The sequence below is a fragment of the Saimiri boliviensis genome, chromosome X (genome assembly GCF_048565385.1).
Source record: "Saimiri boliviensis isolate mSaiBol1 chromosome X, mSaiBol1.pri, whole genome shotgun sequence".
Classification (NCBI taxonomy): Eukaryota; Metazoa; Chordata; class Mammalia; order Primates; family Cebidae; genus Saimiri; species Saimiri boliviensis.
This window is the reverse complement of record NC_133470.1, coordinates 18,734,022-18,760,554: the sequence shown is the minus strand read 5'-3', so window position 1 is coordinate 18,760,554 and position 26,533 is coordinate 18,734,022. Positions and strand designations below refer to the sequence as shown.

Sequence of the window (26,533 nt, the reverse complement as noted above, 5' to 3'; positions counted from 1 at the left end):
TCAGATGATCTTGCTCTCTACTCAGAAAACAAAATTCCATGGGGAACCTGCTATTCAGAGTAGGCTTTGTCCTATTATAATACTTGTTTTCTTTTTTGTCTGTTTTGTTTTTATACATTTTTAAATTGAAAATTTTAATTTTTATGAGTACATAATAGGTGTGTATATTTATGGAGTACATGAGATGTTTTGATTTCTCTCTAAGAAGATACTTTTCAGAAACCATCTGAGCAGCAAGCTGTATTATAAATGAGCTGTTATGAGATTTTAAAAAATAGATTTGTTTTGGAAACTACTATCAGTTGGAGAATGCTTTATATCTAAACTGGACTGGATATGCCTTATCGATGCAATAATATTTGCCATTTCAGTAACTTAATAGGCTAGCACATATTTATGGGCTGTGGTAACCTATGTAACCTGTGAGGACTGAAAAATAATTATCACATGCTCTTATGGTTTCATTTAACCATATTGATCTGCTTTGGTAATGGAATCATTCAGGCCTAGTTAAGTCTCTCTAGATTTTTGAAAAGGAAAAGGTAATTTTAAAAGGAAAGCATAATTTAAACATCTTTAAAATATGTAGGTTTAGAACAAAATCACATATTTAGGCTTTTAAAGGTACCCATTCACTTGTGTCTCTGAAGCAGAAACCTGTGCTTGCTTTAAATCCCCATCTTTTATTCCTATAGGCTCTTTAATCCATTCATAGCTCTTCCTTCCATCAGCTCTCAGCAGATCAGTTTTGTGTGTATTAAGGTGGGTGGGATATATGCAGAGTTTGAGTATGTTAAGAAAAATTACCTAACACTTGGAAACAAGGCGACAGAATGACTGCTTGTCTTTTCAATTTCCAGACTGAAGCTTTATCAAAAGGCCTCCATTTAAAGTGCCCACCCAGGGATTATTCAGTTCTCTAAGAGAATGCACTGTTGCTTGATTAAAGCCCAGGCATGTTAACTTAGAGGTTTTTGTCCAGTAGAGATGCAAATGATTTCTTTGCAGTAGGAAGGGATGACCTCAAAGGTTATGGTTTTTTTTTTTTTGTTTTTTTTTTTTGAGACGGAGTTTCGCTCTTGTTACCCAGGCTGGAGTGCAATGGCGCGATCTCGGCTCACCACAACCTCCGCCTCCTGGGTTCAGGCAATTCTCCTGCCTCAGCCTCCTGAGTAGCTCAGATTACAGGCATGTGCCACCATGCCCAGCTAATTTTTTGTATTTTTGGTAGAGACGGGGTTTCACCGTATTGACCAGGATGGTCTCGATCTCTTGACCTCGTGATCCACCCGCCTTGGCCTCCCAAAGTGCTGGGATTACAGGCTTAAGCCACTGCGCCCGGCCAGGTTATGGTTTTATTGCCCTGTTTTGCCTTTAACTTACCAAGCTTATTTGGGTATACTTTTTCTTTTTAAACATAACTTTTGAATTCTCCTTTGTACCAGATTTACCATCCTGCTGGTTCCCTCATTAATGCATAAAACCAGTGAGGTGTTCATTTTATATTTTCATTAGGGTTCTATTTTTGAAAATTTTACTTTGTCTATGTTAAGAAAAGAGATAAATCTCACAAAACACCCAAGAAACTAGATACTTCATTACTTTGGTTCTCACCTCTGAGGAACACCTTTTATAATAATTAAACCCATGCATTTTGATTTTCCCCTTTAAATCCCATTTCCTGCTAGCCTTTTGATAGAGTCATCAATATTGTCCCAGGAAAGAAAAAACGAACAGGTGTTGTCTAGAAGAGAGTCCATTCATCAGCTTTGAATTTCAAAGCTGATTTTCTTGACCTCTTTTGAGTAAAACAATATATATAAAATCCAGGCTTTTTGGAGAAAGGGATTTCTAAATAACGAAGCTTCCTTTTCAATACACAGGCCTGTGTGCAGGATAGAAGGGAGGCCTGGTCAGGCTATAATGAGCAGAGAGAAAAATATTCCCCACTCCCTAACCCCTTTCCACTTCCCAGTCTGGGAGGCAGGTCACAAGACACAATTGTTCTGATAGCCTTCTAGGTTGAAGTCCTAGAGCAGGAAGTATGTTAGCTAGGTTGCTGAGAAGGCAGAGGACTGTAAATGGGGAAGTCTGGATCTTGCTTTTCTTTGGAAGGATTAACATCTGCCCTTTGCCACTAAGAGGTCTTGAAAGATACACCCCTTCTCTCACACACCTGATGCCATCTTATAGAGGAGCAGAGGAAGGGGTGGAACTCTTACTGGTTGAGCACTTAACTGAGTCACCCAAGTAGAGACTATTTACGTACAAAGACATTTTAAGTTAGGGATTGAATTGAGGTAATAAATTGAATTCAACCTTGTCTCCCCTCCCTACTTCTAACTAGAGGGTGGGGGCTTGTAAGGCAAATCAGAGCAGTCAGAGAGAAAGAAGAAAGGTACAATTTTCACTTGATCTTAGCCAAAAGGCCAAGAAGTGATGAAAGTTACAATTTTTTTTTGCCCAGCTGAGCATATCCAAAGCAAATGTGAAACACTGTCACCTATGTATGTATTACATGCTCTTTTATCCTCTTTTTGCCATACACAATCAACAAATGTATTGTTAGTTTTCAATTTCACAAAACGCATGTCCTGTTTTGCTTGTGGTATCTGGTCTCTAGGTGACACAGTGGTGTGCTTTCTACAATGTTTGCATCTAACAAGATAAAGTTGGCCACAGACTAAAGTAGCAGGTGCCAGGAATATGACCACTGTGATTATAAATTTGTTGATGTCTTCTTATAGTTCTTTCAATATTTGCTTACAATGTTCTGAGCTGGTTAATTAGGTGCTATTCACCAAACATAACCTGTTCTACCCATGTCCTGGCCTCCTATGAATTGGATAGGGCCATGTGTGTAATTGCGGCCATTGGATAAGAAGAGTAACTTTGAGGCTGGGGCAACTTGTTGCTGATATGTGACTTTCCAGACCTCCTTTTCCCTCTAGTGTGGCAACTGGCACAGTTTGACATGGTAGCTGATCCACGGACTAAGGTTCTGAGTCACTATGGTGGGCAGAGCTGCCAGACAACCTACAATGGACATGTAGCATGAGTGGAAAATACATCTTTGCTGTTTGGGGTTGTTTGTTACAACAACACAACCTACTCTATCCCATCTGAGATAGGTATTTCAAAGAAGGAAAGTAACTGACCCAAGATATTTCTCTTTAAGAGGACACTGAATAGTTCTTTCTTCTAATGGTTCACCTCTTCTCAAGTGAAATAAGTAAAGACCATTAGGAAAATATAGGAAACAAAATGTAATAAGAAAAGATCCACAGTTCTATTCCGTAGGCATTGCTAACATTTGATGTATTTCTTTTTTATGTAGATAGTTCATGCTTACTATAGAAATATTAAAAAATACTACAAGCAAAAGGAAAAAGAAATATTCTTATAATTCTACCACTCAAGGACAACCAGCTACTTTTGAAGAAAATATTCTTTTGGACTTCTATTTATATATTAACATACACATTCTTACCTCTTCCTATTCTTTTTTTTTTTTTTTTTTTTTTTTTTTTGAGACAGAGTTTCGCTCTTGTTACCCAGGCTGGAGTGCAATGGCGCGATCTCGGCTCACCGCAACCTCCGCCTCCTGGGCTCAGGCAATTCTCCTGCCTCAGCCTCCTAAGTAGCTGGGATTACAGGCACGCGCCACCACGCCCAGCTAGTTTTTTTGTATTTTTAGTAGAGACGGGGTTTCACCATGTTGACCAAGATGGTCTCGATCTCTCGACCTCGTGATCCACCCGCCTCGGCCTCCCAAAGTGCTGGGATTACAGGCTTGAGCCACCACGCCCGGCCTGACCTCTTCCTATTCTTTTAAGGGATTTTTAATGTGTCTACCCTTTTAAACCTGAATTTTCACTTAATATATTATGAACATGTTGTCTGGTTAATAAATGTGTTTCAACATCATTTTATTGGCTGCTCAAATTTCCACTGTATTGTTGTACCATAATTGATTTTTACGAATCCCTTATTATTTGAGTTGTTGGATGTTTGAGTTGTTTCTACACTTTTACTAAAAAAATTTAAGTTGTTTCTACTTTTTTGCATGGTGATTAATTTCCCTGTAACAGGCTGGGCATAGTGGCTCACACCCGTAATCTCAGAACTTTGAAAGACAGAGGCAGGAGATCACTTGAGCTCAGGAGTTCAAGACCAACTTGGGTAACATAGGGAGACTCCCCACACCCATTCTCTAAAATTTTTTAAAAAATGAGCTGGGCATAGTGGCATTTACCTATGGTCCCAGCTACTCAGGAATTCAAGACAGAAGTATCACTTGAACACAGGAGTTCAAAACCAGCCTGGGCAACATAGGGAGACCTCATTTCTATTAAAAATACAAAAAAATTAGTCAGGCCTGGTGGCACCTACCTGTGATCCCAGCTATTTGGGAGGCTGAGGCAGGAGGATTGCTTGAGACTGGGAGGTCAAGGCTCCAGTGAGCTGTGATCGTGCCACTGCACTCTAGCGTGGATGACAGAGTGAGATCCTGTCTTAAAAAAAAAAAAATTCCCTGTAGCCAATCATTTTCCTAGGATTCAGGATCTTAGAAGTGGAATTTCTGGGTAAAGAGGTTTGATTATATCAGTTTATAGGACTTTTGCTTGATTTCTTATGCTATTTATAATCATGTAGTGAGTATGGTTTCATATTCTGTTTTATTTTTTTAATGAAAATATTTCCCCATGTTATCACATGTGTTCTATAAAAATAATTTTTACTATGCTTATGTAGACATAAAGCTGAGTTAAGTCAGTGAATTTAATCTATCCATTCAACTACTTTGGTTGTTGGACAGTTAGGTAGTTTATAGTTATTCACTGTGGTAAATCACACATCTCTTTGTAGAAAGCCTAGTATATATTTAGGATTATTACTTTAGAACTTTAGAATAAATTTCCAGAAAAAAAATTCCTGCCTCGAAGGGTGTAGACTTAAAAAAAAAATTTTTTTTTTTTAAAGAGATGAGATCTTGCTCTGTCACCTAGGCTGGAGTGCAGTGGCACAATCACGGCTCACTGCAGCCTCAACCTCCTGGGCTCCAGAGGTCCTCCTGCCTCAGGCTTCTAAGTAGTTGGGACTATAGGCATTGGGCACGAACTTTTTGAGGTTGATGAGTGTTGATAAACTGCTTTCCAAACTAGTTATATCATTCTACATTGTAATGTGTCATGTCTTATCATGACATACTAGAGGCTAGATCTTAGAACATTCTGATGGATTCCAGAACAATCTTCCATAGGGATCTTCAAAAGGAAAAAAAAAATCCCTTCTCTGTGTTCCAGGTCAGCTTTTCAAAGACAGAAAAGACATTTGAAATATTAGGAAGGGTAATATGTTTGAACTCCTGTTGCCCAGGCTGGAGTGCAATGGTGCGATCTCGGCTCACTGCAACCTCTGCCTTCCGGGTTCAAGTGATTCTCTTGCCTTAGCCTCCCGAGTAGCTGGGATAACAGGCACCTGCCACTGCCCAGCTAATTTTTGTGTTTTTAGTAGAAACGGGGTTTCACCATGTTGGCCAGGCTGGGCTTGAACTCCTGATCTCAGATGATCCACTTGCCTCGGCCTCCCAAAGTGCTGGGATTATAGGGGTGAGCCACAGCGTCCAGCCATAAAACAATTTTTTTTTTAAAGAAAAGGAGCAACAGAAAGGAAGGCTCATGTAAGTCCTATCTTTGTGTGAAAGAAAATATAACATCAAAAGAAGGAATTCCTCATACAAAACAAACGATACCTACAAGCTAGACTTCAAACTAATGTTTTGTGGTTTATAAGAACCAAGGCTTCCCCTGACTTCAATTGTTGAGATGACTGTAAAATGATAGTAATCTATTCTTTCCTCTGTAGGAATTCTAACAGAGAACCAGTTTGTGTTGTATTTAAGATATCAAGGTGCTTGGTGTAGAACAGGGTTTCTTAACCCTGGCATTACTGACATTTTGGGCTGGAGCATTCTTTGCTGTGGGGGTTGCCCTGTGCACTGTAGGATGTGTAGCAGCATCCCTGACCTCTACCAAGGATGCCAGTTGCACCTTGGGGCCATGTTGTGACAACCAAAAATGTCTCCAGACACTGCCAGGTGTCCCATGGGATGGTATATTTACTTCTATTCTATAAGCCCTGGCTATGTTCAGATGAATGACGGATAGAAAGGATGGTGAGCTTGGACACTGATGTCCTTTAACAGATATTTTCATATTAATTTCACTTCATTTTTTTAGCTTGACCTGATACATTCTGAGAAAGATGGGTATCTCAGCAACTAAAAGGAAAGATAAAATGGACATCAACTGATAAGTATTCCAAACCTGTAAATCAAATGTGTGGGCTCCACATAAATTACAGTAATCTAAAATTTTAATGAAGATAGTTTTCTAGCAAAATAACAAGTAGAAAAATGAATTCACTCATGCAATTACCTATGAATAACAAAATTTTATCAGCAAGTGGCTTTTTCCATTTATCAAGTAAAATATAAAGTCAGATGTCTAGGTTTTCTAAGGCATCACAGAAACAATTTCAAAGCTACTTTGTTTGTGAATTCTACTTTCAATCTGGAAAATTTACATGGCATTTCAAATAGGACAAACTAAAAGTCCCATCACAATCAGAATAAAGGACACATCTGAACTGAAACCGTTAAGAAAAACATTGACTAATAAAGATTGGCAGTCTTGTCTTTACTCTTAAAATTTTAAATAATTGTTTCTAGATTGTATTCTAATATTTGTGCCAATACATTTAGGTAAAAAGATTTTTTACAATGTATATTTTCATATATATTGCAGGATGTTTTTCCTAGTACATTATGAACTAATCTTTCTGACCCTGTGATATCTGACATTTGCCAGGAGAACCTGTGGGTGTTTAAACTGGCAAACTCCCTTTATGTCATTGTTACAAAGATTTTTATATGCTTATGCTTAGGAACACACCCTTCAAATATCTTAGAGAAAGTTAGTCAATATTTTGTGTAAAATAGGTTCCTCCTGGACTGTATTTAAAATCACATTGAATATGTTAAGGTGCTTTCAGCTGTGAATAACAATATCCAACTACAAGTGGTATATCTGGCCAGGCACAACAGCTAACGCCTATAATCTCAGGAGTTTGGGAGGCTGAGGCAGGAGGATCACTTGAGCCCAGGAGATTAAGACCAGCCTGGGAAAAATAGCAAGACCCTGTCTCTATAAAAAAAATTAAAAATTAGCTAGGCATGGTGGCATGTGCCTGTGGTCCCAGGTATTCAGGGAGCTGACGTGGGAGGATCAGTTTGATCCAAGGAATTTGAGGCTGCTGTGAGCTGTGATCATGCCATTGCACTCTAGCCTGGGCAACGTAGTGAGACCCTGTTTCAAAAAAAAAGGGGGCATATCCAACAGAAAGTTGTATCACTTTATCTAAGAAGATGTTTAGAAGGTGTGACGGTTAATGAGTGGCAACCTGATTGGATTGAAGGATGCAAAGTATTGGTCTTGAATGTGTCTGGGATTGTGCTGCCAAAGGAGATTAACATTTGAATCAGTGGACTAAGAAAGGCAGACCCACCCTGTGTGGGCACCAACTAATCAGTTGCCAGCGTGGCTAGAATATAAAGCAGGCAGAACTGGCCTAGCCTCTTGCCTACATCTTTCTCTCGTGCTGGATGCTTCCTGCCCTCAAACAACAGACTCCAGGTTCTTCAGTTTTGGGACTCTGACTGGCTCTCCTTGCTCCTAAGCTTCTATCACCTATTGTGGGACCTCTTGATTGTGTGAGTTAATACTGAATAAACTCCCCTTTATAATAGACATAGTTAATATTAAGTATTAGGATCTATATCCTAATGGATCCTAATACATAATATAACTCCCCTTTATATATATATGTATATAAATTCTATTAGTTCTCTCCCTCTAGAGAACCCTGACTAAAATAGCAGGTGATGGTCCCAAGCTAAACAGTGTCATCAGTGATCCAGTTTCTTTCCATCCCTGTATGTTGCCATCTTTAGCACTGTACGTTCACTTTGTCTACTGCCTTATGGCTGCAATACAGCTTCCACAGCTCCCATGAAATAAAATGCCTATGAAATGGCAGGAAGGAAGAGGTGGGGGGAAAAAGCTCTTCTTGACTATCTCTTGCTTTCATTACTATGAAAAAATCTTTCTAAAAGCCTTTTGGAAGAGTGTGGTTGAAAGATTAATTTGACCAGATGGGTCACGTGGCCACCCCTACCTGCCAAAGAGACTGAAAGAGAGTGTCTGGCATTTTTAGCCCCTCTCACGGGAAGCAGGCCCTGCCAGAAGGGAAAGAGAGAAATCCTTTTGGATAGGCAATCAAAAGTGTGTGCAAAATCATACTTTTGGAGAATGTTCCTTAGTCTAAAAATAGTAATGTTATAAACAAGCATTCTAAATAGCTACCTCTTCTCTATATTTTCTGGGTTTTTATTGTTGTTTGTTTTTTTGAGACAGTTTTTTGAGATAGGGTCCTCCTCTCTCACTCAGGCTGGAGTATATTGGTGTGATCATAGCTCACTGCAATATTGAACTCCAGGGCTCAGGCAATCTTCCTGCCTCAGCTTCCTGAGTAGCTGGGACTACAGATACATGCCACTATGCTTGGCTAATTTAAAACAAATTTTTTTTTGTAGAGGCAGAGTCTTGCTATGTTGCCCAGGCTGGTCTTGAACTCTTGGCCTCAAACTATCCTCCCAAAGTGCTGGAATTATAGCTGAGTGTGGGCCACTGTGCCCAACCTATATTTCCTGTTTTGATTTGAAAATTAAAAATGAAACTTAAGAAACACAATCAAGTATGGGAAATGTTACATCCTATGTAAAACAACTGTCAGTATGTTGGGATGATAATTAAGTTGCTAGGATAAAAACCAACTTGATTTCCCCCTTAGTAAGGCAGATCCTTTGAGATCCTGTGTGTAATCTTACCTCTACAGACCTTGCACATTTAAAAAGATGTGCTAATGGGAAATAATTTAGTATGTTAAACAACTTTTCTTTCCAGGCTGCCTCCAGTTATTTCTTGGTTTTTTTTTTTTTTTTTTTTTTTTTTTTTTTTTTTTGTAGAGAATGGGGTCTTGTCACATTGCTCAGGCAGGTCTTAAACTCCTGGGCTCAAACTATCCTCCTGCCTCTGCCTCCCTAAAAGCTGGGATTACAGGCATGAACCACTGTACCCAGCCTGCCTCCAGTTATTTTATTTGGAATCTGTTTCATATCACTACTCTACAAAATGTACAAGACGTGTTTACTCACAGTTAGGTTGAATCCCTCAAGGTGCATTTCCTATGGGTGCCCTTGCTTGCAGTAGACTTAGGCTGGTTGAAGCATAGCTGTTTTTCCTGGATATGGGTGGTTTCTGCATTTTGTACACACTCCTTGAACGTTCTGCTTCAAGAATGGGACTGGTGTCATGTGGTCCAGCGGCAACTCCTGCAAGACAGAGATGCAGGCCTTTGAGTTTCCTGGGCGGCCCCTAATGAGACCATATTCCCCTCTGGCCTCTGAGGCCACATTTGCCCTTGAAGCTCTGCTGCTTCATAGAGGTGGAGGCACCGGCATGCTAGGGAGAAGGGATCTGAAAACTTCACATCTGAAAGTCACCAGTGGGCAGCACAGCTAAAACCTGGATCCCACATATTTCTTTTTCCGTTTCTCCTCTTTTTATCCCTCAATGTTTACAGGGATTACTCAACAATCAAACCGCAAGACAAGGCAAATGTATTTCCAGTGCACTCAGATGACACCAAGGGTTAATGATTGATCTCCTGAAAAGTTTAGTCTTGACAGACCTCTTTTCTTTGTCTCAGAGGAAAAAAAAAAAAAAAAAAAAAAGCCATGACCAAACTCTCGTTTTATACGACTAAAAGATTTTTTTCCCTCTTTGAAGAATACTGCATATATGTTTTTACCCTGGGCAGGGGACTAATTCTACTTGACCAAAGTTCACCTGCCTGCCATAATTCCAACCTGGGGAATCTCACTAATTTGTCTGGTTCCCATTTCTCTCTTTTTTTTTTTTTTGAGATGGAGTTTCGCTCTGTCGCCCAGGCTGGAGTGTAATGGCACAATCTCGGCTCACTGCAACCTCTGCCTCCCAGGTTCGAGAGATTCTCCTGTCTCAGACTCCTGAGTTGCTGGGATTACAGGCGCACACCACCATGCCCAGCTAATTTTTTGTATTCTAGTAGAGATGGGGTTTCACCATGTTGCCCAGGCTGGTCTTGAACTCCTGAGCTCAGACAATCCACCCGCCATGGCCAGTGCTAGGATTACAGGCATGAGCCACTGTGCCTGGCCTGGCTCCCTTTTCAATAGTAGAGAGAACAATTATGCTTGTCCAGTTCCTTGTCTCCAATACCTGAGAGCAGGGATGAAACTGGAGTATACAAGTACAGGAGGGGGATACAGTGGCCTGTATCCATCCATTCAAGAGACCTCATTGGGCGCTGTTAAGAACGAGGTACTGTGAGGGTGGCAATACCAAGAGAAAGCACGGGATTTCAGCCCCCAAGAAGTTTATAAACCAGGGAAGGAAATAAGACACATTAGGTTGTACATGAGTGCCATGAACACAAGTGTTTATAAAACTTAAGACACATGCTACAACATAAATGAACCTTGAAGACATTATACTAAGTGAAATAAGCCAATCACAAAAGGACAAATACTCTATGATTCTCATTTCTTAGAATTATTTTTTAGTTCTAAATTTTTACTTTTTTTTTTCTTTTTTGAAATGGAGTTTTGCTCTTGTGCCTAGGCTGGAGTGCAGTGGCCTGATCTCGGCTCACTGCAACCTCCACCTCCCGGGTTCAAGTGATTCTCCTGCCTCATCCTCCTGAGTAGCTGGGACTACAGGCTCCTGCCACCACACCCGGCTAATTTTTTTTTTTTTTTATATTCTTAATAGAGATGGGGTTTCACCATGTTGGCCAGGCTGGTCTCGAACATCTGACCTCAGGTGATCCACTCGTCTCAGCCTCCCAAAGTGCTGGGATTACAGGTGTGAGCCACTGCACCCAGCCTATTTTATGCTATTTTGAGGTAGGATCTTGCTCTGTCACTGAGACTGGAGTGCAGTACCATCACAGCTCACTGCAGCCTTGACCTCCTGGGCTCAAATGATGCTCCTGACTTAGCCTCCCAAGCAGCTGGGACTACAGGTGTGCACCACCACTCCCAGCTATTTTTTTTGATTTTTTTGTAAACAACAGGTCTCACTCTGTTGCTCAGCCTGGTCTCAAACTCCTGGGCTCAAGCAATCTGCCTTCCTTGGACTCCCAAAGTGCTGGGATTACAGTGTGAGCCACCACACCTATCCTGATTCCACTTATATGAAGTATCTACAGCAGTCAAATTAATACAGACAGAAAGCAGAATGGTGGTTGTCAGTGCCTAGGAGGAAGGGAGGAGGGGAGTTAGTGTTGAAAAGGTACAGAATTTCAGTTTTTCAAAATGAAAAAGTTCTAGTGATGAATAGCGGGAATGGTTGCATAACAATGTGAATGCACTTCATACCACTAAACTGTGCATTTTAAAATTGTTAAGACAGTAAATTTTATGTTAGGTATATTTTTGCCACACTTAAAACACTTGAGAAGGACAAATATCAAATTGTGGTGTAACATAAAGAATACAACTTAGGGCTAAAAGAACCTGAGTTTTCATTCTGTTATTTCTGATGACCGACTGCGATTTTAGCCAAATCTTTTAACTTCATTAAGTGTCCTCACCTGTGACATAGAGAAAATGATAACCTAACTTTTAAGATTATTGGCATAATTCAATGAGGTAATGTATGAGAAAGTCATTTAGCTAAATGTATCGTATGAGATAAAATAAGTTATCATGGGAATGATGAGGCAAGACTTCATAAGGGAAACAGGACTTGAACTGGTCTTAGAAGGATAGGGAATATCATTTATTGAGGGTCTACTGTATCCCCATCTCATTTCATGTAGCAAATGTTTGAAGATATTATCCTGATTTTACAGAGATACAAATTAAGACACAGAGATTTTGCACAAACCCAAAAGGTAGCTCTTTCAAATTCTTCATCCTTTCCACTCATAGGAAGTTGTGAAATAAAAAAAGTGTTAAAGTGGAAATAGAATAAAAAAATAAAAAGGCAGAGATGATGAATAAATGCAGAAACTTGTTCTTTTTTAAAGATAATTTTATTTGGAAATAATCTCAAAAAAAGTTTCAAGAAGAGTACAAAGAACTCCCTCAAATCCTTCACCCAGATTCAACAACTGTTAATGTTTTGCCACATTTGCTCTATTAGCTCATTCTCTCAGAACCATCTGGAAGTAAGCTTCAAACATCATGCCCCTTTATTCTGTCAGAGAGGACAAACTGTTCCACTACCCTCTTTGGTTATTTCCTTGGAGCCCTGCAAATTAAACTGATAAAAGACAGATTCACAAGATAAAGCAGCATTTGATTATGTTGGTAGGCATGGAAATTCACAAGGAAATGTGACTCAAGGAGGTGGTTAGAATTTGGGGCTTATATACTATATTAGTCCATTCTCATGCTGCTAATAAAGACATACCTGAGATTGGGTAATTTATAGAGGAAAGAGGTTTAATTGACTTACAGTTCCACATGGCTAGGGAAGGCCTCACAATCATGGCAGAATGCGAAGGAAGAGCAAAGGCACATTTTACATGGTGGCAGGCAAGAGACCATGTGCAGGGGAAGTCCCCTTTATAAAACCATCAGATCTTGTGAGACTTATTCACTAGCATGAGAACAGCATGAGAAAGACCTGCTGCCATGATCCAATTACCTCCCACTTGGTCCCTCCCATGACACATGGGAATTATGGGAGCTACAATTCAAGATGAGATTTGCATGGGGACACAGCTAAACTATATTGCATACCACCTTAATTGGGGATGGGGAGGGTCAGAGGGCACTTCTGGGAGAACAAATAACTTCTTAGAAGGGGTTTGGGGAAGGGCACTTATAGAAAAAAAAAATGATTTTTTATTTTTAAAGATAAATGAACCCTTAGGAGAATAGATGGGAGATATGAGTTTGTGACAATGTCTGTTTGGGTGTGGTGCCAACTTCTTATCTCCATCTAAGTTGCTCTCAGGGAGGGGTTTAGGGCAATTGAGGTTTTTTTGTTTTTTGGTATTTTTTTTTTTTTTTTTTTTTTTGTAGATTCTGCTTTTAGACAGATAAGAGGTTTCAGGAACTTGGCTGGGCATGGTGGCTCACGCCTGTAATCCCAGAACTTTGGGAGACCAAGGTGGGTGGATTACTTGAGGCCAGGAGTTTGAGACCAGCTTGACCAACATGGTGAAACCTCATCTCTACTAAAAATACCGAAATTAACTGGGCATGATGGTGCATGCCTGTAATTCCAGCTATTCAGGAGGGTGAGGCAGGAGAATCACTTGCACCCGGGAGGCAGAGGTCGCAGTGAGCCAATATCATGCCATTGCACTCCAGCCTGGGCAATAGAGTGAGACTCTGTCTCAAAAACAAAACAAAACAAAACAAAACAAAACAAAACAAAACAAAACAAAATCCCCAAGTAAGATGGTATATGACATGGTTTAGCTGTGTTCCCACCCAAATCTTATTTCTCCTTCAGCCCAAAATATTTTTTAACGACACAATGACTCATTCTAAATCCGTTCAACTGCTGTTCTTCAGCCTCTGTTGCCTGAGAACTTAAGTAAACATAGAACATTCTCAAAATCAGGAAGTTCAATGCTATTAGCCCAGAGCTGAGCACCCTGTGCCTGTTCCTCAAGTACCTCTTTGCTGGCAGTTTTAACCTAGAAATGATGTTGGCTAAGCTTCTTGCAACTATGAGAGGACTCTGTCTTACTCAGCAAAGATTTCTAAAGTGTCTACTCAAATATTTCTAAGGTGCAAAATAGTGTTCTAGACATTTACTACTCAAGTGATGTTTGATGGAGAGCCACATGAGGTTCTCCATCAAAACTACAGAAAACTATGCTTGCATCAATTCCCCCCTCTTTTAGAAAGGGTACCCCTCTTATTGAAGGCTCTCGTGCCCTGGCTCCCATCTGTTCCCTCAATTATCTTGAGTCCTTTCCATTAGCACCAAACATGCACATGACTCTCCTATTGCTAAAATAATGATAACTTTCTCCTACATCCTTCACTAGGTCCCAGTTTTTCTCTCCTCCCCTTCCAAATTGAAATTCTTGATGGCATTTTCTGTATTTGCAGTCTCTACCTGCACACACCCCACCCACTCCACCATCCACTCCAACCTGGCTCAACTTCTCCTGCCATACTAGAGCTGCTCTCTCAAGATCATCTATGAACTCTTCTACTACAGAGATCCCCAACCTCCAGGCCACGGACTGGTACAGGTCCATGGCCTGTTAGGAACGGGGCTGCACAGCAGGACATGAGCAGCGGGTGAGCCAGAGAAGCTTCATCTGTGTTTACAGCTGCTCCTCACTTCTTGCATTACCACCTGAGCTCTGTCCCCTATCAAGTCAGTGGCAGTATTAGATTCTCATAGGAGTGTGAACAATATTGTAAACTGTGCACGCAAGGGACCTAGGTTGCATGCTCCTATGAGCATCTAATGTCTGATAACCTGTCACTGTCTCCCATCACCCCCTAGCTGGGGGACCGGCTAGTTGCAGGAAAACAAGCTCAGGACATTATGGTGAGTTGTGTAATTATTTCATTATATATTACAATGTCATAATGATATAAATAAAGTGCACAATAAATGTAATGCACTTGAATCATCCCAAAACCATCCCCTACCTCTGGTCCATGGAAAAACTGTCTTCCACGAAACCAGTCCCTGATGCCAAAAAGGTTGGGGACTGCTGTTCTACTAGAATCCATGGATATTTTTCAGTCCTCATCCTACATCATTTCTCTTTCAGCAACATCTCATATTATGAACACCCCCTCTTCTTGACACATTCTCTTTCCTTTCTATAATGCCAAACTCTTATGGTTTTCCTTCTAATTTTCTGAAGCTCCTTTGTTTCCTCTTCCTGTACTTTTCTTAACTTAAATGCTGGTGTTCCTGAGATTTTCATGCTAGGACACTTACCCTTTTATTTTAATTCTTCTGTATTTTTGCTGGAAAAAATGCACTTCCAAGTATTTGGGGTGCATCAGGTCACAAATGGCATCTCCAACTAATTTCTCCTAAGTTCCAGATCTGTATATATGACTGCCTACTTGCCATCTCCACTTGGAAGTCTCTCAGGCATTCAAACTCAAGAGTTCCAAATTGAGGCTGAATCGGTGGCTCACACCTATAATCCCAGCACTTTGGGAGACTGAAGGGGGCCAATCACCTGAGTTCAAGACCAGCCTGTCCAATATGGTGAAACCCAGTCTCCACTAAAAATACAAAAATTAGCTGGGCATGGTAGTACACACCTGTAATCCCAGCTACTTGGGAGGCTGAGGCAGGAGAGTCACTTGAACCCATGAGGTGAAGGTTGCAGTGAGCTGAGATGGAGCCACTGTACTCCAGCCTGGGTAACAGAGTGCGACTACATTTCCAAAAAAAAAAAAAAAAAAGAGTTCCAAATTGAACAGCTTTTCTGATGTTCCCTAGCTCTGTCAATGGCATTTCCATCATTTCATTGCCTTCTTGACTCCTTGAACCTAATACACACCTAACCATCAAATACAATGGAGTCTACTTTTGGTTTGTTCTCTTCTCCTTTCCAATCTCTACTGCCACCACTGTATTCTCCATCACTATAATATCTTGTTGAAGATTACTAAAATAGTCTTTTTTTTTTTTTTTTTGAGATGGAGTTTCACTCTTGTCACCCAGGCTGGAGTGCAATGGCATAATCTTGGCTCACTGCAACCTCTACCTCCCAGGTTCAAGCAATTCTCTTGCCTCAGCTTCCCGAGTAGTTGGGATTATAGGTGCCTGCCACCATGCCCAGCTAATTTTCATATTTTTAGTAGAGACAGGGTTTGATCATGTTGGCCAGGCTACTCTCGAATTCCTGACCTCAGGTGATCTGCCCGCCTCAGCCTCCCAAAGTGCTGGGATTATTACAGGCGTGGGCCACCATGCCAGGCTGTGAAATAGTCTTCTATCTGATTTATTTGCTGCCAGACTTGCTACTCTTCCACCCATGCTTTACCTTTAGCTGAGATGATCCATCCAAAAGGCAAATCTTGCTTGAAATTTTCAATGACTTCCTATTTGCAATGATGCTAAAGTGCACACTCTTCTTAACATATTTCTAAGACTTGGGCTCTGCTAACCTTTGTAGCTTAATTTTTTGACACCATGTGCTTGTTTAACACATAGGAGTTCTCAGCATATATCTATTGGTTTAAAAACAAATGGCATTTTTTTCTTACAAAATACAAAAAAGCAAAATTTTATGATTTACTGCTGCATCCCCAGAGCCTAGAACAGTGCCTGGCACATAATAAGTGTGTAATAACATTTGTTAAATGAATCAAAGACTTTATGTACTGATTCCAGTGATTAAAGAATGGAGATCAGCGTAACAAATGGAACTTTTTTTTAGCCAACAGGCATCTCTTAGTGTAACATATTTGTAAGAGTCATATTCTAAAATTTGGCAAGCTTAAAAAGTAACTACAGTGAACTCAGAAGAAAAACATTTCAAAGAGGGAAAAAGCACAGCTAAACAACTTCTTTTAAACTGGTCATTTATTATAAATAGAAAAATGGTTTTACTCTTATAATAAAATACAAATTCATAGTATCTGTATTACCCCTAATTTTCATGATTTAAATTATGACAATAAAAATTAATGCATGTATTGAACAAGTAATCAAGAAATGCAATGTTCCATACTTAATCATATAACTAAAACAGATGAAGATAAAATACTTACTTTAAAGTCAGGATATCTGTTCCAAAGACAGATTGCCTTTTTAATATTTAAAAATGAATATTAAATGATTCATAGATAGAATTAAAGCTTGAAAATCTATGAAGCAAACAATATTTTAATTAAGAAGGTGGTAAAAACAGTACCTTTAGATAATAATATAGATTAAGGGTAATAATTTCCAGATTGCTAGTCTATATTGTTTAGGAATAAGAAACGCTATTTCCATAAAAAATAAAGCCACCTAAAGGAAAAAAATGATTTCTATTCTTATGAAAACATGAGATATATACTCATTTCATTGTATTACTGAATTGTAAAAGTAAATTAATAAATAGTTGCCTCTCATATAAATAGTAATTAGTTTTCAAATGAGAGGTAATTTTATTCATTATATTTATTCTTTCCAAAAAATGTAAATTTATGCCTCTTATTGGCGCATATGAAATATCTTTCAAGACTAGCCATCTCTTTTAGATGGCTAGCCAATCATCTGAGGAAAACAAAACATAAGATTATATCCCTACTTTGCATGAACATGAAAATACATTCCATGTGCGTTAAAGAGTTAAATATTTTTTAAAAAAATTAGATCCCAAATTATTACAAGAAAATGTGAATATTCATAAAATCTTGGAAGGGGGAAGACTTTCAAAACATATCACCAAAGGTAGTAAACAAAAAAAGACAAACCATGAAATATTGAAAACAAAAATGAGCATTATACTTAAATGGAGTTGTAATATATTAACAAGTCGAATGGTAGAGCTGAGCTTACAAGGAAAAGCAGAAAAGGTAATCCCTCACATGAAAAATGGGCAAAGGACGTGGATTAAGAAAACGAACATGATGGCCAATAAACACATTTTAAAATATTCAACTTTTTTAAAAAATCAAAAAGTACAAATTAAAACAAGATGCCATCTTTGGATACCCAATTAACAGAAAAAAAATTTAAAAGTATACTGTATATATAACTGTTCTTGCTTCAAGAAAGTCATCTTTAGGATTTTCCTAAGAGTTTCTAGAATTGTCGAAAAAAACCATAGATATTCCTAACAGTTTTATTCATAATATTGCAAAATTAGAAATAATAGGGGTTGATTAAATTACAGCATATTTAACACTGCAATATTATATGACCACTGAAATAACATTAGAACATTAATAACATAAAAAGTGTTTGTAATACATTGTCAAGTTTAAACATTGGTTTACCAGTTTATGCATAATGCAACTCTGTTTTCAATAAATCACAATTTATTTTCATTAACATGTTTTCTTTGATTAAAGTGTGTTTCTTTTCTGATAAGAATTTTTTTTTCTATAAAAGCCAAAAAATTACATGATTGATCTCCTTCTGTTCTAACTTCTTTTTTCTAGGTATTTCTATGACAGAAAAGGGGTACCCTAAACTGGAGAAGGAAATGTTCTATAAATTGTAAAGTGCTACCTCCCATTATAGATTTCTGGTAATACATAAAGGCTAGAAAAACAGTAGAAACCATTAAAAGATTGAAACAAAGTGGTTCAAAGGTAAGAAAAGAATGCTAGGAATAAAGTATGAAAGCTAAGGACCTGTCAAAGAAAGTAAGGTATGGTCAAATATGTTTGTAAACCCTTTGTAAAAATGTGATTCCTCAACAATGAAAAGGAATAAGAAGGTGACAACCACTGAAGGGGAATAATGGGCAAATGATATGGATAAGGAATCTACCAAATCACCTACATTTTAACAAAGAAGTTTAAGCTGGGCATGGTTGCTCACGCCTATAATCCCAGCACTTTGGGAGGCCAAGGCAGGAGGATAGCTTGTGCTCAGGAGTTTGAGACCAGCCTGAGCAACATAGCAAGACCTTCACCAAAAACAAACAAACAAACAAAAAAATTAGCCGGGCATGGTGGTGCATGCATGCGGTCCCAGCTACTCAGGAGGCTGAGGTGGGAGGATTGCATGAGCCCAGGAGGTCAAGTCTGTAATGAGCTATGATCATGCCACTGTACTCCAGTCTGGGTGACAGAACAAGACCTTGTCTCTCAAAAAATAAAAAAATTAAAACTTTAGCCTCTTTTCTAACAACAACAAAATGCAAATTAATATTAACAGGTAATGTTCTTACTCATAAGTGGGTGTTGAACAATGAGAACATATGGACACAGGGAGGGGAACAACACACACTGGGGCCTGTCAGGGGGGTGGGGGCTAGGAGAGAGATAGGAGTGGGTGGAGGGCTATGGGAGGGATAGCATTAGGAGAAATACCTGACATAGATGACAGGGTGATGGATGTAGCAAACCAGCATGGCATGTGTTATACCTATGTAAAAAACCTGCACGTTCTGCACATGTACCCCAGAACTTAAAGTATAATAAAAAAAGAACATGTAAAAAATATTATTGTGAAATATAATATCCCAGACCATGTGCAGAGTAGAACGCTTTTTATTGTTCAATTTGGTGGCTTCAAAGGCCATCCTATCCTAAATTCTATCCTATATTGGTTTGTCATAGTACTTCCTTCTGATTTAATATACTGTTTTCATAAGACTAGATGTAAATGTCAGTCTATGTTACTATCAATAAACACACTAATGAACACAGGTTATTTTGACTAGTTACAGAAGGCAAAATCCGTAGCCATTCACTTAAAGACTGCTATTGTTGGTCCATTTTGATTGGGGGAAGAAATGCTTAAAAGAGCTCAGGCCTGCAAGATACTCTGGACAATAAGAACCAGCTTGAAGGCACTGGAAGCCTAGAAGGCATATCAAAAGGAGGCAACATCTAAAACCAGTACAGACTGAGAGTTCAGGGCAAATTAAGTCCTAATCTTACATTCTGAAAATAAGTACTTTAAGTTCATAATACCAGTAACGACGTGAGCATCCCAGGCACCATATTAACTACTTTATGTAAGCTGTTTCATATAATAGTCTTAAAAAGAAAAATACTATTATGTTTATTTTAAGGATAGTTAAATCTATATAGAAAAATAAACCTGGATTCCCTACCTCATATCACATATTCCAGAAATTAAAGATCTCATCATGAAAGTACAACTTTAAAGCAAATAGAAGAAGATGTAAGAGAATACTATTGTGACAGGACAGGACTTTTTCAATAAGACCCACAAAACATGAATAACAACTCAGGAAATCCACGGATCTTGCTATATTAAACTAAAGATTGTTGTTCAACAAATGACCTCATACACAAAATTTACAGATGAGTGACAGACTGAGAAAATTATTTGCAGCATCTAAAATGTATAAGAGATTGATACCTAGGACTCAGGTTGTTCTGTAAGCAGATTGATATCTGGGAACATGGGTTGTTCTGAATATTTGTAAAACAAAGCAAATATTTTAGGCTTTTGGTTATATGATCTCTGTTGCACCTGCTCAACTCAGCCATTGTAGCACAAAAGCAGTCATCAAATATATGAATGAATGTGTTCCAATAAAATACAATAAAAGTTGATTAAATTGGCAGTGAGCAAGATTTGGCCTGCAGGCCATAATTTGTTGAACTCCAATCTAGAATACACAAGAAATTTCTATGGATCAATAGAAAAAGTTAGGATACACAATAGAAAACTAGGCAAAGGATATCGATAAGCAAGTGGCTGAATGAAAAATCCAAAGGGGTACACAACTATATGAACGTGCAACTTTGTTAGTAATCTAAGAAATGCAAATTAAAATGAAATGTTTTTTTTTCTTTTTGAAATTCATTTTAAACCCAATAGATTTGTCAGAACATGGAAGTCAGATAATTTAGGTGGAGGTAAGGGTGTGGGCAAACTTGGAACCCTCATGTCTTGCCAATAAGAGGATCAGTTATAAAAAGACATTTTTGGAGAGCAATCTAGCAGTGCTAAGGGAAATCAAGTATGTGTTTCCATACTCCAAATAAAGGGGAGCTTCTTGATAAAGGGCAGCAGGCAGCCTTATAACATTACACATACATTATATTTACTTTGTAATTAAAGACAATATACATGATCTTTATTTTTCTCATTTCACTATTTACAGTTTAGAGTTACATATCTTTAAGAGAATTGGCTTTAGGATGCCTGACTAGATTAATGAGATGTAAAATCTACATAAATTGAAGATAAAGTGAGAGTTCAATCTTATACTGTGGAGAGCCAATTACAGGGTTCCACTCTTAGATCCCACTAGGTTTTCCCTCCTCTACACTGTCCAGGAGCACAACAGTAGAAAAGTTTGAGAAGCATTCAGTTAATAAGAAGGGACAATTATTGACTATCCATCAATCTTCAGCTAAATAAAACTAGCATGGGTGTTTTTTCCTCCCTTTAATGGAAAATTAAATTATGCAATATAACCTGCTTCGTAATTAGCCATTTTTTCCCTACCTCCACCCTGAGTATAACCTATTGTAGCACTGAGTTCTGAAACAGAGGGGTTTCCTTTCATTGAATTCATATGTCATGGTACGGTAAAATATACAATGGATTATTCAAATTAGTATGGCCCCAACAGCAAGAGTAGCTTGCAAATGCACTGATTTAAAAGGCTTATTGTCTCAAAGAAAGTATATTTACATGCTCGAAAAGAACTGTTACTCAACTCTATTACGTTTCTGGAAACCATTACAGAATTAAAATAGTTGTGAAATAACTAAAACACATTTTTCCCTCCAGTCTTTTATCACATGTACATTTACTTAAAAGGTTAGATTACACAAAAGCATATGCATACTATTGTTTGCTCGGGCATTAAGAGAAAAATAGTTTACATGGAATTGAACATTTTAAAGTTTACACATTAAGAGGGAACCTTATAGATTTAATTATATCTCAATAAAGCTGTTAAAAAAGTGGCTTAGATAATCAGTCATCTAGTCTTGTGGCTTTTAACTGTAGTGTAATGGGATCAGAGGCAAGAAATAGTGGAATGAGGCTAACCAATCAAAAACTGGGCTAAATTCCAAGCCTATTTTATCTGGCCCTTAGTACCAGAGAGAGAGAGAGAGAGAGAGAGAGAGAGAGAGAGAGAACAAACACGGGAGGAAGCACTAGGGCAAAAGGTCAAGAAGAACCAAATGTCATAGTTAAAACATTCTCTTCCAAGAATTCCTAACTTACAGCAGACTTTTCTGTCAGACACTAATGAAAGACAACATGATAGTCCTCTTTCTTCATCCATAAACCAGCCATTACCAAGACAGTAGCAAGTGCACAGGAGCCTCATTTAAAAGACTTCTTTTCAAGGCCTGCAATGACTTTCAGGTATAGATTATATGAATGAAAACTGAAGGCTGCTTTTAGAATCAAGAATTTAAAAACAATTAAGGTCTTGCTTTATGTAATAGGAACAATTTTGATAGAAAAGAGTTAAAAAAAGACAACACGTAGATGATGATAAACATAAAATGCTGGTACACATTTATTCTTTTATTGCTAAACATCCAATGCCGGAGATTACGATATCTTCAAGTTAAAGTTTAAGAATGAATTACAGAACAGTCAGAAGATTTGTAGAAAAAAAATACTTGTGCACCATTAGTATGTGACATTCAATAAATACCATAGGACAAAATGATGACTGAGAGCCACAATATCTATGAAGCACATGTTTACAATTTGCTGTTAGAAAAGACAATGACCTATAAGAGCGATTATCAAAAGGTCAAGTTTAATTGCATGTCTTTTCAAACTGAGATGCTGAAAAGAATATATACATTCTTTACAGATTGTAGGTGATTTAAAAAAAAACTCTCAAAAATGTAAACAATGCAGAGTAGGAACACTGAGAATAAAGTTTTACTGTTGAACAAAGTGACAACACAGAAAGAACACTTTCTTCAATCCTCAAAATAATTCATTTTTCCAATCACTCCACAGAAGCCAAAGTACATTCTTTCCATAAAGATGATAATCTGCCAGGGACACAAAGACCTTCCAAGTTTTTTTTATGTTAACATGTATTTACAGTAAATATTCAATAATACTTTTTATAGCTTATTTAAATAGAAACATGCTTTTTCTAATCCATAAATAACACTAATCATTATTCACTCAACTGCATTTATTGAGTACTTACATCTCATGCACTGTGCCAGGGATGCAAAGATGAATATGATATGGTCCTTGCTGTAGAAGTGCCCACAACCAAGCTAAACAAGACAACACGTAACATTTTCTTTCTTACTTAATGAGGCCAGTTTTATACAAATGGTACTGATCTGCTCTTTCCTAGTAAAGTGGTTCCCAAAGCCTGATCCTATGGATCAACAGACCAAAATGTTTAACAGCTGAAATAAAATGAGATTTGGGTTTTGATTTTCCACTCAGAAAAATAAATTAATGAATAAGGTTTTTTTCTATGAAAATTTTTTCTCCATTTAAAAAAAACAGACTTGCACATATACAACCTTTTCAATAGTAAACTGCTTAGTTCATGCAATCAAATTAGTTATATAAGTATTTCACGGCATTCTCCAAGCTCTACTACTTGAACAGGTCTGAGCATTATTATGCTAATATACTCTGATCCCAAATGACTGTCTACCTAAAAATAGAACAAATGTAGTATTTTCTGGAATAAACCAATAATTTGCGTGGCTTTAGTACTGATATTAACTGATGACTCAAGTCATTAATAAAATGTTAAAATTATATTCAATATACAATTTCTATTAAGAAGGCAAATTTGTAATACAATCTAAAAAGTTTCTTAAAAATGATTAAAAAATTTTAGTGCTTAAAGAGTAACTCAATGATCTGTAAAAGGTAACCTCATGGAATACCTCAGTAAAGAAGTTGGATACATGGCTATTAATAAGTTATTGCCCTTAATCACTTCTGAGTGTATGAGAGAAGCATGTATTTTTCATCAAAGAAACAGCAAGCTCAAATACTTCTAAAACCAATAGCTTCACACCAGCCTGCTGACTTCCCAAATTTCCCAGGGCTGCATCTCCACTCCAGAAGCCCTTGAACCAGGTGTGTGGCTCTTCTGGGCTCAAGAGTCAGTTCCCAGGCTCTGGCAAATCCACGTCTGTACTCATGTATAGCCATTCTCACTATACTACTAAGTCTTCTGTGGACCCAGAGAGGTAGCTTAGTGGGTAGACAGAAAGCAAGGACTAGGTACTTAATTACCTGACACAGAGAAACATGGGAGTCGCTGGTGAGGACAGAGTATGGCTCAGAGTTTAAGGTCATTGCTTCTTGGAGACAGGAACCCAGAAGCTAGGCCCCAAATGGCCTTAGCAGCACAAGAGAAAATGTTTACCCTGGAAGGGGTCCAAGCTTCAAAGCTCTATAGAGAATGGGAAGCAGGACTGCTGAAGAGCCTCTGGGGTGTCTTGTGATCTGTCAGGAGATCTGGTCTAGTTCTGAGGTTCAACCCTAACTGCCTCCCTCAGCTCACATGCTGCTGGTGTGAGATACTTCGTGCAGCTCACTGTGGATGTCAAAGCTAGTGCTACTTTGTGAGGGGGCAGAGACACCTTATCAAAGATGCAATTCTTGTGGGGCAAAACATGTCTCATGATATCATAGGTCTTACTTTCGATTTTGTTCATTTATATGGTATCATTTAACAAAGATTATTCCCTTTCGCATCAGCAGATTCTTCTATAGAATTTTACTAATTATAATCAGACCTCAGTTTTCAGAGCACAAAATAATACACCATTAAATTTTAAAATACTTTTCAAACAAGACAAAGGACAAGAGATTCAGGCCAAGAAAATGGTCATCCTTCCACTTGGCCAAAGTCTAATCTCCTTCAAATTTTGATTAATGATGCTTTTGTAAGAAGTGTTTCCCTATTAATTACACTCAGTTCTATTCTCCTTTATACTATTTCAACACAATATGTAATCACACGAAATGGTATTGCATGAATTTGCACCTGTTAAGATATTATTCCACAAGCAACTGGGTACACTCAGTCTCTAAATTAGAATGTAGTCAGGGACTATGCCTTTCATTTCTTCTGCTTATCTTCTACCGCAGAGTTTGGGTACTCTGGATATGGGAGGAGCTCAGGGTTGTTGGCAAAGATGTAATTTTAAGGAAACACTTTATATTTCATACCAAGAATTTCAGTGGCAATGGATATTACCACATAGCTGTATACTGTAACTCAGGGTTTCTGCCATATGAATGCAAACATTACCGTGCTGTAACCATCCAGAGTCCCAGGGTCACATTGGCAGCCAAAAGTACACTGCCACCCAGCAAGATGAAAAACCCTATTAGATCTCTGACATCATTGTCTCCAATCACTGAGGTAAGGGTGGCATCCAGGAAAGAGTTTAAAATCCATTGTCCATCCAAAGCAAAGCAGGGTACTGCATTAACAATAGCCAGAGCTCCTGAAAGGGAAATCAGGTACCTGGGTTAAAATCAGTTAAGGAACCAAGCATGTGAGGTCTGAGTAGCAACCACATTTCTATGAGTGAGAAGGCATTTTGCTGTGACTGAATTTGAGATTACACTTGAATTCTCTACTTTCTTTAAATCTCTGCCATTCCTTCTTAGATCTCTACTACTTAAAACAAATGAGTTTATATTATTTCAAAGTTCAAAAACTCTGACCAGAAAAATAAAGACCAACCACTTATAAACTGAGCCCATCTATAATGAACTCGTAGGAAGATTAAGGCTTTCTAATCCTTTAATGATACAACAGGGAAAGGAATGTGGAAGGAATAAGAAATAAGGGGAAAATTACTCTTTGGGCCTTAAAAAGTATTACTTTAAATAAGAAACAAAGGTTTTGGCCTTTGAAGCCTACTTTACCTTATTACCATCTATAAGGTTATAGCATAAGTCTCTTTGTGACAAAGCTGCACAGTCTATAAGGTACAACCTTTTCTTTTCTTTTTTTTTTTTTTTGAGACAGAGTCTTTCTCTGTCACCCAGGCTGAAGTACAGTAACATGATCTTGACTCACTGCAACCTCCGCCTCCTGGGTTCAAGTGACTCTCCTATCTCAGCCCCCCAAGTAGCTGGGACTACAGGTGCATGCCATGATGCCTGGCTAATTTTTGTATTTTTAGTAGGGACAGGGTTTCGCCATATTGGTCAGGCTGGTCTCGAACTCCTGACCTCAGATGATCCATCCACCTTGGTCTCCCAAAGTGCTGGGATTATAGGCATGAGCCACTGTGCCCAGTCACAATCTTGATTATTCATGTTTTTTTTCAGTAACTGCTCATATGTTTTCCATTTCTTTTGTAAATAATTGAGGAAAGACATTAAAAAATTTAAAAGTGACAAAAATAAAGAACCCTTCCACAACTTTCCAAAATTCAATTCTGCATAATAATTAATATGAAAAAAAAATCATCCTTTATGTACTATGATGATATGCTAAAGACCACATGAGATTTGGCCTTCTGAACTGCTATCTTAATAGTTGAAACCAGCTTCATCTTTCTTGTGCATTCCTTCCTGGGATCCATGGAACGGATTTACATAATTCCTGGTTATGCAATTTACATCCTCTATTTGGTCAGAACTAATAGGCTCAGATGGGGCAGAATTCATCACCTCACTAGTAACTGAAGCTTCCATTCTTTATAAACTTACTAAAATGTTTTAGACCTGTAAATTTCAATTCTCAAATGGTACTCTGGGTTCTTTTCCTTTTATGTCTTAAGAAC

The 26,533-nt window shown here is 38.2% G+C and overlaps 1 protein-coding gene across 2 annotated transcripts in view; it reads right to left on the bottom strand.

Annotated features, from left to right (window-relative positions):
- Positions 1 to 26,533, bottom strand: part of MBTPS2 (membrane bound transcription factor peptidase, site 2) — a 109,659-nt gene that overhangs the window by 35,883 nt on the left and 47,243 nt on the right. Inside the window, exons 11-12 of one of the 2 annotated variants that reach the window (XM_010334866.3) lie at positions 25,042 to 25,260; positions 9,278 to 9,454 (exon numbers count right to left, since the gene is read on the bottom strand). In XM_010334866.3, coding sequence (XP_010333168.2) covers positions 9,433 to 9,454; positions 25,042 to 25,260 — 241 coding nt within the window. In that variant the 3' untranslated portion in view covers positions 9,278 to 9,432. Of the gene's footprint in view, positions 1 to 9,277; positions 9,455 to 22,275; positions 25,261 to 26,533 lie in introns of those variants that run through there. The other variant, XM_003924099.4, reaches the window with a different exon arrangement.